Raw genomic sequence first — 17,287 nt, forward strand, 5'->3', positions numbered from 1 at the left:
TCATTGACATTTTTGAAGGAATAAATGTCTTCAGTCTCTGAAAACCCTTTAAGTATTCAGCAGTACTATCATGCCAAGGTAGTTCTGTCACCCATAAGAAATCCCCCCAGGGGCTCCTGGATGGCTCAGAGCAGATGACTTTTTTTTTTTTTTTAAGATTTTATTTGAGAGTTCGAGCAGGGGGAGGGACAGGTGGAGAGGGAGAAGGACCCCAGGATCATCTCAGCTGAAGGCAGATGCTTAACCAACTGAGCCATCTCGCCTCCCTCAACAAGTGATTTTTTACCTTCTGCTTGTGAGTTCAAGTCCCACATTGGGCATGGAGCTTACTTAAAACCAATCCCTCCAAACACCTGCTAAATTTACATCCCCATACTTAGCAGGAGGGGGAACTACACTCCCCAGCTGGCAGCTTAGTAGATCTGGGGCTTAATCCTTCCACCCTATCCCAAAACTTCTCCTGAAGACAGAAAGGATGATCTCATTTACACGAGGTTCATTCTTACTCGTGGGGGAATCAGCTTCCAAGTACTGAGGGGACTAGAGGATGGAAGTGGACATCCAAGGAAAACACTGGTGACTTTCCCAACTTCATTCCCCAATCAAAGAGGACAGTTTCTGATTTGCCACTGGCAAGTTTATTACATGATTAAAGTTCAAATAAAAAAATAACAAAATCTTGGCAGGGAAGCTAGAGCGAGTCTGGGAGTGTTGTTTTCCTGTCCTCAGCCTCCCTGGCCAAGCCCAGCTCCGTTAACTCAGTTTGACTCGATCAAATTCCTCATCAAGACTTGCATCTGTGCCCTGGACATCTCTGCTGCTCCCACTGGAGACTGAGTCCTGGGCCCCTGGCACTGGGGCTTTGGTGAGGGCCCCATACACACCCATGGCCTAAGAAGACGGACAGAGAGAGAGCCATGAGGACACATGGCAGAAAGGATAGCCCAACCCACCAATGCCTAAAAACAAAGTGGAACTGAAGCCAATAAGGTTGTTCTTCCTTTTTTCTCTCTCAAGACTTAAACTTTAGAGTTGATTCTAGAAATCTTATAAACTATCAGGGCAGGGTCACCCTCAGAATACTGGTACATGTATCTGCCCAAAAAAAGGACATCTCAATAACTGAGCTCCCCTATCTCCAAAGGTGGGGTGTGTGTGTGTGTGTCTCATTCTTAGAGATTTATTCTCTACAGAGATTAACAGGAGGTCTAGGCCTCACTCTGAAGGCCTCTATGGTGTGTGCTGATGGTAGTGGTGGGGTCTCAGTTTCTGGCATTAGTGTTCTGTGCTGGATCCTCAGGGCACTCTAACCTGAGCTACCATACTGGTGACATCGCCGGGGTTGGAAGGCAGCAGGATAGTGTTGGAGTCCTTGGCCAGTTTGGAGAACGCACTGACATACTGCTCAGCCACAGTCAGCGAGGCTGCTGCATCTCCATTCTGTGGCCACAGAAGAGATAAAATCACAGATCACAGACTTGGGTGGGGCAGGGAGTAGGTGGTGGAAAAGGAGTAAAAAGAAGTCAGATCCTGGGAAAGAGGATCAGATCACAATACAAGAGATCATGTAATCTGGCTCAACAGAACCCAAAGACAAGAACTTCTCCCAAGGGCAGATGAGAAAACCTCTTCCACTGTCAATTTCTGTCCCCGACTCCCACCCAGGGGACTCTCACATGTTGTGTCAGAGCTGCAGCCAGGATCCGAATAGCTTCAGCCTTAGCCTTGGCCTTGGCCAAAACTGCACTGGCCTCTCCTGGAAGAAAAATGACAAAGCTTTACTCATGAAGTCAGGGTACCTCAAAACTCCTGTCGCAGCACCAACCCTGCTCCTCCCTCAGTCTCTACCCTCTGCGGACCTGCTGCCTGATTTATTTGTTCAGCCTTTTCCGCCTCGGAGGCCAGGATCTGTGCCTGCTTCTTCCCCTCTGCCACGTTGATGGCTGACTCTCGGGTCCCCTCAGACTCTAGAACTGTAGCCCGTTTCCGCCTCTCTGCCTCCACCTAGAAGCCCCCAACAAGCCCCATCAACAAGAATCCAAAGTTCCAAACTTTGTTAGTTTAACAAAGCTAAACTCTTACACAGACCTGCAATTGTACCCATCAAGTTAGGGAAGGGAGTCCAGGTCCCCATGAGACTGGAGCATCCTGAAGTCCTCTTCCCCATCCTTCCCTGGCCCCCACCTGCATCTGCATGGACTCTTTCACCCGGGGTGGCACATGGATATCCTTGATCTCATAACGGAGGCAGCGAATGCCCCAGCAGTCAGCAGCCTGATTGATGGCATCCACAATGCTAGCATTCAGGGACTCCCGCTCCTGGAGAAAGAGAGGTATAAATTCCATGGCTTCAATCCATTCATCAAGGGTCTAAACTAAGAAGTGCCTCTGACTCCTAGAAAGGACAGAGAGAGAGAGGCATGTGTCTTCCAACACTAACTCTGGCTCAGATGCCCTTACCCGGAAGACTTTGTCCAGAGAGAGTTTGCCAAGCTCTGATCTCATGGTTGTCTGAGCTAGCTGTGTGACAGCATACTCAGGGTCCTCCACACCATAGCTTGCCTGAAAAGAGCATGGATAGTGTAAAAAGCTTGAGTCCAGGATTTCAGTGAGAAAAGCAACTCAAAAGCGGCATAAAACAAGTAGCAGATACCTTGTAAGGGTCCATGATACGTAGATAAAGGACTCCATCAATTTGTAGAGTTACATTGTCTACAGGTACAATAATGGGAGAGAAAAGGAAGAAAATCAGGCCTTCAATTTCCAATCAACTCTTTCTCCTGGGCTGGATCTCCTGCAACCAAATCCTAATGGCCTCAGAGCACCCATGTCACCCTGCATCCCTCACCGAGAGTCACAGCCGACTGCTCAGGCACGTTGATGACAATTTCCTTGAGACTCTGCACATATCGGATCCGGTCTAACACAGGGATGAGGATGTTCAAGCCCTGGGAAGAGGAGTCATGGGGTCCTCAGAAGGATGGGGGTTGCAGGGTTGGGATCCAAGCTAGGCCTGGAGTGGGTATGGACTCGACATATGGAACATTTCAAGTAAAGCAGAAAGATGGGGTGTCAATGGTAGGGAAGCCCAAGAGGATAGGCATACAAGGCTACACAACTGAATGGAGGGGAGAGTCAAGGGAATGGGAGCCACCAGAGTAGCAGACAGGTGGACCTGAGAGAGTGGATTCGGGAAATACCATGAATGGGGCCTGCAGGATGCCAGAGCAAATAGGAGAAAGCTGTAACATGTGTATGAAGTTCAGCCTGGGGCTTGCAAGGTCTGGCTGAGGGAGTTGGAAGCCAAAGGTGGGGGCAAGCTCAAAGGAGATCCCACCCCATCCGCCCACATCAAAAGGGAATTCAGCATCAGGCTGGCCCTGAGTGGTCAAAAGAGGCAAGAGGCAATTCGGCATCAGGCTGCCCCTGGGTGGGCAGAAGAGATTCTCACAGGCTCCAGGATCCGATGGAATCGGCCCATTCGCTCCACCACCCAAGCCTCCTGCTGCGGCACAAACAGTACCACGGTGTTTCGGGGCAATCCAGAGGAGGTGCGACGCGGAGCACGACCAGAGGCCTGTGTGGAGCCCTAAAGAGAAGACAAGGATTAGCTGAGACCCCCAGCAGGCGGGGCACCCTGCCCCTCTTGGCGCCTATCCAGGGGGCATCTCCCCAAACCGCGACCCTAAAGGGTTCTCAGAGAGGAATTCACGTGGGTACCATGACCTCTGACCCCAGTTCTCTCACCAAACTTAGAATCCCGCTTCTTCCCAGCTAAGCACCCAGGTGATCTCTGGCCCCACCCTTGGTGAAGGTTCCCCTCGCACTCACCCTCAGCAAAAGGGCCCCAGTCCCCCGCGCCGCGCGCGCCAGCATTTCCCACGCCGAAGGACCTCCGGAACCAACGAGACGGGGAGCAGAGAGGACGCTCTAGTAGCCGGGACCGGAGCCTTTCCTCCTGTATTTCCTCTCCCCCAGACGTACTTCCGGCCGTGTGTCCCCCGCCCCCAACCTCAGCCAATCAGCGTTACTTGGCTAAAGTGTGTATCAAGTTGTTTCCCTGGATATGCAGACCTTCTAGCGAAGACCGGAAGCTGAAACTTGTTCTGGTTCCCGTTGATCAAGCCCAAGATCCAGGACATGGTGATCGTAGAAGCTATTTTCCACGTGCAAGTAGCCCAGAAGCACCTCCCACCGAGTTCTTTACCTCCACCCGAGACTCAGTTTACTCCTCCGAGCCTGTAAACGCCCGTCACCATAGCGACCGGGGGATTGGAGCGGACTCTTTGCCCCGGTTACCATAGTGACATTGTCAGGTAGTCCTGCTGTGTTGTACCCAGCCCTCCCACTAGGGACTGACCCCATTCCCGTTGCCATGGTAACCAGGGCCTAACAATGCCTGGTGCTTGAACTGAGATTTCCCCTCCCTCTCTTTTCCCAAGGCACCATAGCTTTTTCTACCTCTTTCTACCTCTTTCCTTTTTTTTTTTTTTTTTTTTTTTTCTACCTCTTTCCAATCAGGGTCTATCAGGCCTGGTCCCCTTGCATAAAGTCCAGCACACAGCCCCCTATATTCAGCCTTCTCTGGATCATGTCACTGCACACATCCCTGATGCTCTGGCACATCTTTTAAGAGACTTGCATAATCACTCTCATTTTACATCTCAGGACAGTTAAGTTCAGAGGGGCTAAAATCAGTTAACAATAGAACCAGTATAGAAATGCAGGTCCAAAAAAAAAAAAAAAAAAGAAAAGAAAAAAGAAATGCAGGTCCACATTCACAGAGTTCAGCTTTTATGGCTTCATCTTTCCCACCACCCCACCTCATTATCTGAAAAGAGCTCCTAAAAATCATTAAGGCCTTGCCTAAGACTTCATCGCCTTAGGCCTCAGGCCTCTTTGGGAGAATAGGCAGTCTGAGCTCCACATAGGCCCTCCATCCCCATTCCCATACTCTCCCCAACAGAAAAAATAGGTTTTGCTCAAGTTTCCAAACAAGAATTTATTCTTTATTTCTGTTTTTGTTTTTGTTTTTTTTTTTCTTGAAAAAAAGTACCAGGTACAATTTTTTTCTTTTTTTTTTTTTTCTTTTTGTTCAAGTTTCAAGCAATTGCTTGTTTCCCTCAGCCCAGCCCCAGGAATCAGGGCTAAGGCTGGTTTAGAGTCTGGTGTGGGGAATAGGGTAGTTGGGAATCACATGACTGAGTATGAGGGGTGCCCCTCACCCCAGCTGAGGTAGGTGGGTCAGAGTCTGGCCAGGTGAGAGGAGGCACCCCAGTCCTTGGCCCTGACTCTGCCCCCTGAACACCTTCCTCAGTCAGGACCCCAAAGCAAGAAGACACAGGCAGGAGGGGAGGGACAAGTGGAATCTGGAGACCTGGATGAGGGGTAGTTAACCTCTGTGTGTGTGCATGCATGCAAGCTCTTTCTCACACATACTACACAAATGCAAGCTTGTATATGCGCACACGTGTGCACGTGTATACACACACACACAAACACACACACAGAGTTGACTATCAGAGAGGGATCAGAGGGTAGGGGAAGTGAAAGGTACAGGGTAGGACAAGGGAAGCTGAGTCTTTGGCTAGTGACTCAGTCCTTCTGGGATAACCTCTCTGCCCTCAGCTGAGGAAAAACAGTTCTTCCCCAACCCCCACATCAGCTTCTTCAACTCCTGAGCTTGGAGCAGTATCTGAGAGTGGGAATGGAGGAGGGGCGATGCCAATTATCAGGTTTGGGAGGTTACCAAGGCAATCCAATTTGAATAAATTATAAATTAAAAATAAATAAAATAATAAGTGGCCCCTGCCCAGGACAGGGAGGCAACGCTGGCATGACTTGCCTGGGAACTTGGGACAACCTCAGGGTAGCTCTGGTGTCTCCCCACTACCTAAGCTGGCCTGGGAAATCCAAGGGAGTGGGGAGGCACATGGAGTACCCAGAGTAGAGCAGAGTGTGGTAAGGATCAGAAGCTTTAAATACCCAAATAATCAATTTGGGCATGAGCATGGTAAGGGCTTTAATTCAAGCCTGAAGGGTCTTTCGCCACCTTTCCACATATTTGCTCTGTTCAGAATGGAGCAAGATGGGCTGGTACTTGGCCCACATGGGTTCAGGGCACTGACAATCAGGGCAAAGGTGAATAACGTGGATTGTGAGGGGACTCAGTCACTGCCTGCAGTTCATAGGGGAGCCCTGTGTCCAGTTCCAGGCTCCGGCGGGAAAAAAGCAGGCGGATGTCTCCATGCAGGCTTAAGCGGCCTGAACGGGAGCTCCGGAACCTGAGGGAAGACAGGGTGATCAAAGAGAGAATCCAGACAGAGAAGTCAGGAGAGATACTACTCAGGGAAGAGATAACATGGGGAGGGGAAAATCCTTTCCCTGGGCCTTCCCAGCTACCCCTGTCCTCACCTGAGGTGCAGCAAGTAGCAGAGGAGGCGGCAGGTGGGGCTAGCATTTCCCTCCTCACCCACAGGCACCAAAAAGAGGCGATGGCGCAGGAAGGTCATATGGGCAGCAGGCATGTCCGAGAAGTCAAAAGTCACGAGGAACATCTTCACCACAGTCTGGTTGGGGTTAAATAAGGTCTGGGGGCAGGACAGAACAAAGTTGGTAGGGCCTAGTGACTGTTTTCCTCTCTCTACTCCCACTCCCCCTCAGGGAATACTTACCACTTGGATGGTGCCCACCTTGGGCACGCTGTAACCCTTCCTCCCCAGGGGGTTCAGGTCCACGACACCCTAGGAAGGCCATAAAGCCATCAGCTAAGGTGGAGTCTAGGAAACCTTTGAATACTCCTCCATCTCCATCATCTTTCACTCTGGGCCTGGCCCTTGCCCCACACTAGAGTTCTCCCCACCTGGCCCTGAACCCTCTCCTACATGAGAACACCTAAAGAATCCCTCCTGGCACCAACCCCTCATCCTCCTCACAAGCTAACTTAGGGTTGAGGTCAGGTCATACCAGGAAGGGGGCCGGGGCATTTTGCTCAGAAACATCAAAGAAGGTGACAGTGACAGGCAGCGTGACATGCTGGGGGCAGTAGGATCCACTAGCTCCAATCTCTGCTGTGAAGCCCTCAATGTGGCCAGATGGTGCAAAGCGTCCTCGCAGCAATGATTCCTGGGGTGGAGATGGGGAGAGTATTAGGAGACAGGTGCCAGCCATTTTCCTTACTCATCCAATCAACATTCCATCATCTCACTTCCCCCAATCACAGAATCCAAGGGAAACTACCTCAAAGTTGCCCAGCAGGGTACGGCTGACAGCAGGGGTAGGAACAGGGGAGGCACTGGGGGGGCTCAGCAGGCCTGGCCCCTTCCGGAGGCTTCGAAGGGAGCTCCTGGTAGAGAAGGGGACACACAGTGAGTACATTGGCTTACAGAATTCTGGTATGCTTACTCATGTCCTTGGGCTCACCCTTTGCCACTATCTAGGGCTCCTGCCCTGAGGTCCCCGACCTTGGAATTGGAAAAAGGATTACAGACTTTTGCCCCATTTGCAGGGACAGAGCTGAGGGAAAAGCTAATCACTCACAGCTTCAGGCGACGGGCACCTTTCAGCCTCCGCCCCATGGGACTGCAGTCTGTTGGGTCCTATGGAGAGAAAAGATTACAAAAAGAGATTGGGTGGAGGCCAGGTATATTTGCAAGCAGGAGTTCATTACAAGCTCTCACAGGAACATCCCCCCAGGCCTTCACCTTTTCCCACACACATATCTACTTAAGAATAGACCATCTCCTCTCCTGGCTTACCAGCACAGGCTCCTTAGGCCCAGGCAGCAGATGGCTCCAGAAGGGTGTGGCTTTGGCATCAGAACTGTTGGCAGCAGAAGGGTGGCCCAGGGTTCCCCGGCGCCTCCGAGGGGCTGGCCCCTCATCCTCAGAGCTGACATCCAGGGCTTCTCCAGCAGGAAGCAGCCTTCGCTTGGTGGGGCAGGGGCCTGGAGGTCCAGGGCCAGGGGGTGTGTGCTCGGGACTATGCCCATTGGCAGTGCCAGGGGACTCCCTAGGCCAAGGGCTGCCCCCATTGCCCACCCCAGCCACTGGGCTCTTGCCCCCTATTTGTGCAAGACTGTGCAAATCAGTGTCAAATGTGTGCAGCTGGCCCAGAGGGGCTGGCCCTGGGGACTCCCCCAAGGACCCCTGTCCCCCTGGATCTGGGGAAGCCCAGTCTCTGGTGTGCAAACTATTGCAGGAAGCATTTGATGGGGGACAAGGGGTACTCTGGGCCCCTGAAGTCCAAGGTGAGGTGGAGCTACCTCCCTGTTCCACAACACAGAGGCCATGATGGCAGAAGTGCTGGCTGGTCACACCCAGTCCCAGCCCCAGTCCCTCTGGGCCTAGTAGCCTCACAGGTTCTTCAGGGGGTAGTCCCTCTCTGGCCCCCAGCCCAGGGCCTCTCTTCAGCTCCCTGGGAACCTCGGTGGGTGGGGCTGGTCGTTTCAGGGCCCTATGAGGCTCAGAGGCACCAGCTGGAGGGGAAAAGATGGATACCTGGTAGACCCCGGGGGATGTCGCCCCCCCTGCTGGGCTGTAGCCCATGAGCAGACCACCCTGGAAGGCCCCCTGCCTGACTGCAGGCTGCGAAGGGCCAGCCTCTGGTTCTGAGGATGGAGACGGCTCCGCCTGCACGTGGCGCATGAAGCCCCCCCTTGGGTCAGGGGGGCCCCCCCACACAGCCTTTATGCTGGGCCTGGGCTGGGGGGCCTGGGGACATCTGTGGGAGAGAAGAGAAGAAAAGGCAGTTAGAGGAAGCAATGAGACTTCTCCCTTCCACCTGAGTTTCAGATCCTCCCCCCACGTGAAGAGGTGACCTTATGGGGTTCCTGGGGGTAAAGGTGTCCAAATCCCCAGAAAGATTAATGGAATATCAACCCATTAATAATACAGACCAGTCCCAGAACTTCTAATAGAGTTACATGTTTAGCTCAGGTTTCTTACTGGACCTGCTTCCCCTCCCTTTCCCTAGCACTCACCCCGATGAAGAGGCCTTAAGCCTAGCTGTGTGTTCCCTCTTCCTGACTGACGCCTTGCTCTCCTAGCTTGCAGTCTGGTCCATTCCTGCTGCACTGGCAAGGTGACTGCCACCATTCCGTGCAGCTCCTGGGCTCAGCTGGACCCTGAGGAAAGAAGAACAGACATAAGCCAGGATCCCTGGACCCAGTGGTAATTGTGGGCTACTAGAGTATCCTCCTAGGATACTCTTCCCCTATGTGAAAAGCTCTTCAGAAACAGAAGGTGCAGTCTTGGGATCCAGAGCTGGGCTACCTAAGGAGTCAGAGAGAGGTGGGTCTCGGTTCAGTGGAATAAGGATGTGAGAAGTAAGTTGTGCCAGGATGTCCATTTATCAGAGCCACCAGCTGAGGAACTTTGCTCTCAGTGCGAGGGGCGGGGGGTGCATTACCCCAGGATCCAAGAGATCATGCTGCCTGAGACTTGGTCAGGGAAAGAATTCAGCCCTCCTAGTCAAGGCCATGGAGTTGTATAACTCCTTCCCATTTGTCTATCTCCCAAGGGATAGTGCTACCCCAAAGCCCTAAGGACAGAGGTTTTGCAGAAACTCACACCCCTTGAGCACTCCTCAGAGGTACAAACCTCAGGTCAGTTCAAAAGTAGCCCTTTGGACTTAAACTCCTAATTGCCCCCCAGCAGTCTATCCCTTTAACACGAGGCAACAAATCTAATCAAAAACAAGTGGAGGGGGAGTGGAGGAGGCACTGCCAGAAGGCACTTTCCAGGACCTACCCTCCCCCTAGGCACTGCAAACTAGAGATAAGCCAGAGGCAGTCAGACAGCTAGAAGTGACTAGGACTACCTCTCTGTTTTGCCACAACATGTTCAACACACAAAACCCCCAAACTGTTTTTCTGCCAGAGTACAAGATGGTCTTTACTGACTAGTTCACCTCCAGGAACCCATACTGGGTGAGGGGAATGTCAAATTGAAGGCCATTTTCCTTTAAGGGAGGAAATACTGCCTCCAACATCAAGCTTCTCCTTTGGGCAGTAGCCTGTACTGCCTGCCATCTACAATGTCTTTTTCCCCTTCAAAGAATGTCCTCTGCATGCCTACCTAAGCCCTGTCCTTCCTCCTTGACTAAGCCAAATGCCATTCCCTCCAGGAACCCTACTCTGGCCACCCTAAACCATAAATCTCTCTCTCTCTCCTCTGAGATTCCACCTAAGGCAGTATCACTATCTACTGTAACCCAGTGACAATTTTGCTTGCTCTTATAGGAAAAAAATCTCCTAGACAGGAGTGCCTGGGTAGCCCAGTCAGTTAAGCGTCTGACTCTTGTTTTTGGCTCAGGTCGTGATCTCAGCATCATGAGATGGAGCCCTGTGTTGGGCTCTGTGCTCAGCTCAGAATCTGCTTAAGATTCTCTCTCCCTCTGCCCTTCCTGCTTGTGCTTTCTCTATCTCTGAAATAAATAAGTAAATCTTAAAAAAAAAAAAAAAAAGGGAAAAGAAATCTCCTACACAGACCATGGGGTTCTTAAGGATAGGTCTGTGGTCCATTCCTCCACCAAACTCCAGGTATAGGGATTAAGCACATAGCAGGGCTCAAAAAGGTAGAATGGAAGTCCCAGAGAGCTCAGCATCAGTCCTGGCAATGCAGAGAAAAACTCCCAGAATGAGAGAAGCAGAGAGATTACTTGTAATAGAGAGAATTGGCAACAACAGAGGTGGAAGTAGGGGGCACGGAGAAAGTTAGAGTAGCACCTGGGAGGCTCTCCTATACCAAATTCCCATCATTGCACCCCACACTACCCTATTTCACCAAGTTCTCATTAGAAGTGAGACCCCTAAGAAAATTCTGGTTCCCTCAGGTGGGTGGGGTGTCTGGAAAGGGCAGAACTCCAATGACAGCATTTTCAGAGATACAACCTGTATTCATCTCTACCCCTCCTTTCCTCTACCCAAGCCATACAGATTCAGAAAGGGCCTTTTCCTTAGCACTCCACCCCCTGGTCATCCAAGTTGCCCTCTTGAGCCCTTGCCCTGGGGAAGCCAGGTGATGATATGATGCCTCTTGACCCTAGCATGCCTGGCATCTGTTCATTACCCCGCGGCCCTCTCAGTTCCTGCCTTGTCAATTGGAAGCTCTAAGACTCACTTCCCTGCTACCCAGTCTGTCTGGCTCTAGACCATGGCTTCAAGCTGACTCACGGGGCAGGACTGTGGAGAAGGGGGGGCAGGGTAAGCTAAACCTCATTCCCTGTGCAGGGGATGGGCAGCAGCTGGCGTCAAACAGCTGTGCCAGGCTGTGGCTGGCAAGGACTACAGTTCCCAAAATGCCCAGGGAGCAAGGCCAGCAAAAACAACAAGTCCCAGAATACCATGGGTTCTGTACCTCAGACACCTGCTAGGCCTGGGAGGTGGGGTAGGTGGGTGTTGGTATAAGTACAAGCTTCCAGGTTCACTCTCCCCTTCCTTTCAGTATTAAAGATACCATTTCTACACTGATCAAGGAGGGTGACAGGAAGGAGAATTCCTCTCCATGTGCTTTCCACCCTCATCCTGTTCAGAGAGAACTGCCAGCTGCTCCGCAGTTTGTCCCTAAACATGTCCACACAAGCTAGGGGGGCTACTCCATTGGACCAACACTGTGGGTAGGAAGGTCAAACTCTGCACTCTCACCAACCCCTTGACCGCTGGCCTAAAACCCTCTATCCTCAATGGAGAGAGAGCAGATGTCAGCACCTTCTCCAAACTGAGCCAGGCAGACTCACCCCTTCCCCTGGACTCCTGGTTCTGGACGATTCCCCCACCCCCTACTTAGTCTCCCAGGTCCATTCTCACCCCTCACCTCCCCAGAGCCTGGGACAGGCCCCATTCCCTCCTGGAGCTTCGGAGATTTGCTCTTTCCCCCTAGCACACTCACCCCGCTCTTAAATTGGCTCCGCCGCGGCGGCCGCTGCTCCGGGCCCTTCCGTCCCGTCCCGGTCCCTCCCCTCGAATCTCGGGTCCTCCCCACCACGGGCCCCCAACCCAGACAAAGGGTGGCTCAGACAGAGCCCTGCTTTGCTAGGCTGTTCTCTGTTCAGCTTCGTGTGCAACACTAGCGGGCTCTGGAGCCCGCAGCCCCCCAGCCACTGCCGCACCCCTCCCCGCGACTGTCCCTCCCCGTGGCCGCCCCGGCTCCGCGCTGCCGACTCCGCTGCCCCTCTGACTCACAGGCCATTTCCTACCAGCTGATGGGGCCGCCCGCCCCGCCCAATGCCCCTACACCCCCGCCGCGGCGCCCGCGGCCGCCACGCCCCCCTAAGACCACACCCTCCGTGGGCGGCGGTCATGCTGATTGGCCCCTAGGAGTCCAGCCTCTCCACGACCTCAAGTGTGAGGCACGCCCCTTCCAAGAGACGCAGGCCCATTGGTCCACAAGGGGGCAGGCCTACCCGGGGATGACCCCGCCCATCTTCTTAACCCCTCATCTGCCGGAATCCCAAGGAGCTCCCAGCCCTGCCTTTTAACCCTTTCAAAGGCGTAGGCCTCCCGCTTCTCATCTCCGCCCTTCCTCTTCCGACGGTGTTTAATAGGACGCCCTAGGGCTTTCATAGACACAATTCCGACAATCTCCAAAGTCAGCCTGCTCTTCCCACACCAAACCCCAAATATCCCCACTCCCATTTCTCTCTCCTTTCCTTGCAGACCAGAGTTTCAGAGACCAGAGGACTGTTGAAGTCTAGAAAGCTTCCTTCATACCACAGCAGGTGAAATAGTCCAGAAGTGGGATCTTATCTCCTTCCATTGAGAAACATATTCTTCCTTTTCTTCCTCTATATTGATGTTCTTTTGTCTTCAATAGAGGGGCCCCAAAGGACTCCTGAGATAGGGACATATTTTAGTTCAGGGACCTAAACATCTTTTGTGTCTCAGAACTACCATCCTGAGATCAGGCTGCTTCATCCCTTCTACCAGTACTCTCTCTTCATATGAGACCAAGGATCCAGGGGAAGTGGGATACAAAGGCTTCTACCATTAGTGGGGGAGATGTGCCCAACTCTTGCGAGGGAGCTCACTCCCATGACTCACAGCTCCCTCGAAACTCTCCACCCTCCCCCTGAGTCACTGTGCTCCAGGCTCAGGCCAGAACCAGCCAAATTAAGTGGCAGCAGAATCAGTGATCCTAATTATTGTCCTCCTATTCTTTAAACGACCAGGATGGAAACTTCTGCAAGGATGAGGCATTAAAAGACACTTTTTTAGAGGGGCTGCTTTAGGGGCAAGCTAAGAAAAATAGGTATCCCTAATCAGCTTCTAAACTTAGGAAGCTTTTTCTGTCAGTCATCCCCAGAAGCAAGCAAATACCAGAGTCAAAAGAGAGAAGACTGAGGGCACCAGGCTGGCTTAGTCAGTGGAGGGTGCAACTCTTGATCTTGGGGTTGTGAGTTCAAACCCCAGGTTGGATGTAGGGATTACTTAAAAATAAAATTTTGAAACAGCAACAACAGCCACCACCACAACAACAAAAAAACAAAGAGGGACAACTCAAAATGATGCCTGGAGAACTGGCATTAGCCAGGGTTAGGCTCCCTGGTTGTGTCTCCAGAAGAGGGGGAGTTCCATTTTTCCATAGTTCAGAGCCTACAGAAGAAGGCCCAAGGTCCTTGTTTCTACCTTGCCTTTGCTGTAGGCCCCAAGGGCCCTTATGTTATCAGTGGACAGTAAAGAAAAGGTTCCCTTCCCTGTACTTCCTCCTTGTACCCTAGACTTAGGAAGATAAGTAAGTAACCCTTCCCCTAGGCTCCCTTCTCCTCACCTTAGACCAGGAGAAAAACCCTGAAAAAGAACCCAGTTGCCCTGGATTGACTTCTTCATTGGTTCCCTGAGGCAAAAGAATAGGATTCAGGAAATTTTCAAAATCCTGAACAAAATTGCAGAGTACCAAAATAAGAACCTACTTCCCTTAGTAAAAGCTTACTGGGAAGACAAATAGACACAGAGTACTATTGGAAATTAATAGTCCTTTGGTGACACCACAGAACAGGCAGTAAGTTCTGTTTTACTGCCATTAATATAGGCCCAGGCCTCAGTTACTTGCAAAGGTCAGAGGGGCAATAGTTCAGTGGGAAGGATCAAAGATGTTCTAGGCCACCGTGTACCCTTGGAAAGCAGCATAGTACAGTCAAGAGCCTTAATTAGCTGCTCCAAACTCTTAACCCAGCTTTATTTTTTTTTCATAGCAGTTATCACCACTTGGCCTCTCTCTGCCTCTGTCTCTCTCTCTGTCATCATAAACATACACACTTCTTTCTCCTCCTATTAAAATGGAAGCTCTATGAGAGCAGCAGTGTTGTTTTGTTCATGGTGGTATTCCATGCCTGGCACATAATAGGTGCTCAATAAACACTGGCTGAAAGAAATGATGAGCCCTGGGCTGAGTGAACAGCATTCGGAAGACCTGGGTCCTAATTCCTGCTCTTTCACTGTGAGACTTAGAGAAAGTCAGAGTTCCTTTGGCTGTAAATTTTCAACTCTGTAAGATGAGGTGTTGTATTAGATGATGGCCACTGAGGGCCTCTGCAACTCTGGCCTTATATTGCTATGATTCTAATGGCTATTGTTCACTCAAATCCATTTTCAGAGGATGGACCCAAATGTCTGAATGCCCTCCTGCTTGTATTGAAGCAGAGAGGCAATATACTCAGCCTCAGCACAGCAAACTGATGCCCTTTCTCCTCACGCCCCACCCACTCACACAAATGCCTCAATCCTGAGGAAGCTGGAGTGTTTGCCCTAGGCCCGCCTCTCTGAGAGACAGTCTGGGAAGCTGTGTTGCCATAGCAATCAGCTCCTCCTCAAAAGGCTTCAGCCTGCCCTCCCTTACCCCACCCTACCCCACGGCTTTGTCTGGCTTCAGTACCCCCTCCCTCCCCAGCCAGTCACAGCTAGAAGGAGGTTGGCTAGGGGCCCCTTTCAGTAACACTGTCACACTCATCCAGCCACTGTGTGGAAGGCAGGCCTTTTCCACCCTCTCCTAGCCAGCCCAGGGGCAAACAGAACTTTGGCACTACATCAAGGCCCCTCAGGGAACCCAAGGAACTCCCTAGAGGACTAGGCCCTAGTCTCGGATTCTGACCATCAGTTTCCAAGCCAGGAATGTGGGGAGCCATTCTCTCTTCCTCTTCCAGCTGAGGCTGGAACCTCCTATCCTTTCTGGAGTTCAGCCTGCCATAGTAGCCCATGTCTCAAAACATACATCAAAGACTCAGTAATTTTCACCCTTCCCACAGAAGCCCATTTTTTAGGGTCCTAGGGTTCCCCATCCAAGAGAATGAAAAGGGTAGGGAAAATAAGTTTATGCCAAGTGGCAAAAAAGTAGCAGTCACTTGTGGGGGCTGTTAGGAGAGATCTTGGTAGTAGTGGGTGAGGTCTGGGCCTTACTGCTGGTAACTAGGGTCTGTGGCCATTGAGCACAAAGTTCCGGGCAGGGCACAGGCAGGGCACAGCTCCTAGACGGGCAAGTCCCAGGCCAGGCCCCAGGGCGAGGAAGGAAGTGGGAAATGAGCACACCCAGAGTATAGGGCAGGGCAAAGTGGGGGAGGGGAAAGACAGGGACCAAGGCTGGCTTCTGGGAGGAACAGGAACTAGAGTGGGGGTTAACAGGAACACCAGCTGGGGGAAGAAACTCTAGTCTCAGCCAGACATATCCAAAGCCGACTGAGGGGATAGTCACAGAAGACCTAGTAGCAAGTGGGGCCTGGATCCTCCCTCAGAGTCCTCAAGCCTGAAGGTGAAATTAGGTGCCAAAGAGCCAGGAGCACTACGGACTGGCTTTACTCCACCAATTCCATCATGCCATTTCTAGAACACAGAACACAAGCCCCTCCCTGGAGTCTCTACAAAGCCCCAAGACTTTCTCAAAGGACTAGGGTTCTTCCGCCCTCAATTGGGGCCTACAACCCCTTTCCCTCACACAGTGCCCAAAACCCCATCCTTTCTTTCTGTACATAATCCTTGTGTCCCTCCGTCTCTCCCACACTCTGGACCACCAACTCTTCTCCATCATACAGCGCCTGCTTCCCCCCAAGCAACTTCAGATCCCCTCCCCCTCAAGTATAGCCAGCCTCCAACCCTCCACGTCAGACAGCGACCTCGCCCCCTCACACTGTACCTCCAACCTCTGCAAAGCACTCCTGTGTCTCCCCCACAAGAGCCCCTGGAGAATGCACCTGCTTACCCACACGCTTGAGCCCCCAAGACCTCCTCCAACTCTGTGTCTTCCTCCCCACCCCCAGCAATCCTCAGATTCTCTCCTTCTCTAACGTGCCCCCACCTTCTTGTTTGCCCAAGCGCACCCCCATCCTTGTCCCTCTTCCACGCGCACCCCACCCCACACCTGTAGTTCCGTGAGTCCCGTTGCACCTGAGGAGGTAGTGGGTTGGGGCAGTTACAGAGAGGCCCTAGCAGCAGCCTCGGCCTGCAAACCTCACCCCTTCTGTCCGAGAGCGCCGCCCCCGCAACGCCCAGGCCCACCCCCTCCCTTGTCCCACCTCCCACCTTCTCGGGGTTCGTCCCCCTTCCTAGTTTCTTTAATGCCTCTGGCTCCTCCCCTGTGACACAGGCCCCGCCCCCATGGCTCCGCCCCTTCTCGTCTTCTCTGCGTCCCCCCAGGAACATCCGCTTGTCCCTAGCCCCTTCCCTGATCCCCGCCCCCTTCTGGTCTCTCCGCCTTTCGCTAGGACCCGCCCCTCGGATTCCAGCCTGGCAGATCCCAGGACCTGGCCCTCTTCCACCGCGAGCCAGGGTCGGGCTCAGAGACTCACCCACCCCCGCCCCTTCTCCCGCTCGCCTCACCCGGGCGCCTGTGCTCCAGCCCGGATCCGCTGGCTCTGATTGGCGGCTGCGGCCCCAATGGATGGCGGAGGAGACAAAGTGATGGCTGCAGGTCGCCTGAGGTCCCACCCCGGCCACGTGCGGCTTCTGTGATGACAGGTCTAGAGGGCGGGGCCTTGGTCCGCCGGGTGCGGGCCTAGGCTGACCGGATCCGGCTTGGGGTGAGGGAGCCCGAGCTGGCATCAAAGCGCTAGCCTGAGGGCACCGAGCCTGACTGGGGCTCTCCCGGGCTTTCCGGCTAGTGTGAGCTGCCTGCGGAACTCGAGCCTTTCTATGGAAACGTCTGGGTTAGCGCATGCATTTGCCCTAATGGGGGAGGGCTGTGGGGTTTGCAAGGTAGTGCGAGGACTCGCAGGGGTCTGTGAAGATGCGACAATCTGGTTGTTAGGGTCTCAAGTCTGTGAGGTCGAGCAAATGTCTGCAGCCTACGCTGTGCAGGAGAAT

General features: G+C 52.7%; 2 protein-coding genes across 7 annotated transcripts; both read right to left on the reverse strand.

Moving 5' to 3' along the window:
• Window positions 1–615: 615 nt before the first annotated feature.
• STOML2 (stomatin like 2) lies at window positions 616–3,989 on the reverse strand. 2 transcript variants are annotated; one of them, XM_025432452.2, is made up of 10 exons: window positions 3,832–3,989; window positions 3,452–3,589; window positions 2,849–2,948; window positions 2,654–2,712; window positions 2,461–2,562; window positions 2,185–2,319; window positions 1,860–2,004; window positions 1,677–1,756; window positions 1,312–1,440; window positions 616–891 (listed from the first exon to the last, which is right to left on the reverse strand). In XM_025432452.2, the coding sequence occupies exons 1-10, from the start codon at window positions 3,874–3,876 to the stop codon at window positions 754–756; spliced, it is 1,071 nt and encodes a 356-aa protein (XP_025288237.1). In that variant the 5' UTR covers window positions 3,877–3,989; the 3' UTR covers window positions 616–753. The 2 variants fall into 2 exon arrangements, with proteins under 2 accessions (XP_025288237.1, XP_025288238.1); XM_025432453.2 differs by lacking the exon at window positions 1,312–1,440.
• A 998-nt stretch (window positions 3,990–4,987) lies between these two features.
• On the reverse strand, window positions 4,988–16,955 carry ATOSB (atos homolog B). 5 transcript variants are annotated; one of them, XM_025432449.3, is made up of 9 exons: window positions 16,805–16,955; window positions 8,981–9,124; window positions 7,758–8,721; window positions 7,540–7,598; window positions 7,240–7,345; window positions 6,967–7,125; window positions 6,675–6,743; window positions 6,415–6,590; window positions 4,988–6,284 (listed from the first exon to the last, which is right to left on the reverse strand). In XM_025432449.3, the coding sequence occupies exons 3-9, from the start codon at window positions 8,643–8,645 to the stop codon at window positions 6,131–6,133; spliced, it is 1,611 nt and encodes a 536-aa protein (XP_025288234.1). In that variant the 5' UTR covers window positions 8,646–8,721; window positions 8,981–9,124; window positions 16,805–16,955; the 3' UTR covers window positions 4,988–6,130. The 5 variants fall into 5 exon arrangements, with proteins under 5 accessions (XP_025288234.1, XP_025288236.1, XP_048972180.1 ...); XM_025432451.3 differs by lacking the exon at window positions 16,805–16,955 and adding an exon at window positions 16,508–16,530; XM_049116223.1 differs by lacking the exon at window positions 16,805–16,955 and adding an exon at window positions 16,347–16,492.
• Between the last annotated feature and the right edge of the window lie 332 nt (window positions 16,956–17,287).

Source organism: Canis lupus, chromosome 11 (genome assembly GCF_003254725.2).
Source record: "Canis lupus dingo isolate Sandy chromosome 11, ASM325472v2, whole genome shotgun sequence".
Classification (NCBI taxonomy): domain Eukaryota; kingdom Metazoa; phylum Chordata; class Mammalia; order Carnivora; family Canidae; genus Canis; species Canis lupus.

Bases quoted from the DNA above. Each gene is read 5' to 3' on its own strand.
- ATOSB (XM_025432449.3), bottom strand. From the start codon at position 8,645: ATGCGCCACGTGCAGGCGGAGCCGTCTCCATCCTCAGAACCAGAGGCT. The intron at 7,599-7,757 runs GTAAGCCAGGAG...TTCTCTCCATAG, and splicing joins GGCCTAAGGAGCCTGTGCTG to GACCCAACAGACTGCAGTCC. The intron at 6,285-6,414 runs GTGAGGACAGGG...GTCTTCCCTCAG, and splicing joins TGCTACTTGCTGCACCTCAG to GTTCCGGAGCTCCCGTTCAG.
- STOML2 (XM_025432452.2), bottom strand. From the start codon at position 3,876: ATGCTGGCGCGCGCGGCGCGGGGGACTGGGGCCCTTTTGCTGAGG. The intron at 2,005-2,184 runs GTGGGGGCCAGG...GGGGGCTTCTAG, and splicing joins AAGAGTCCATGCAGATGCAG to GTGGAGGCAGAGAGGCGGAA. The intron at 1,757-1,859 runs GTCCGCAGAGGG...TTTTTCTTCCAG, and splicing joins ACAAATAAATCAGGCAGCAG to GAGAGGCCAGTGCAGTTTTG.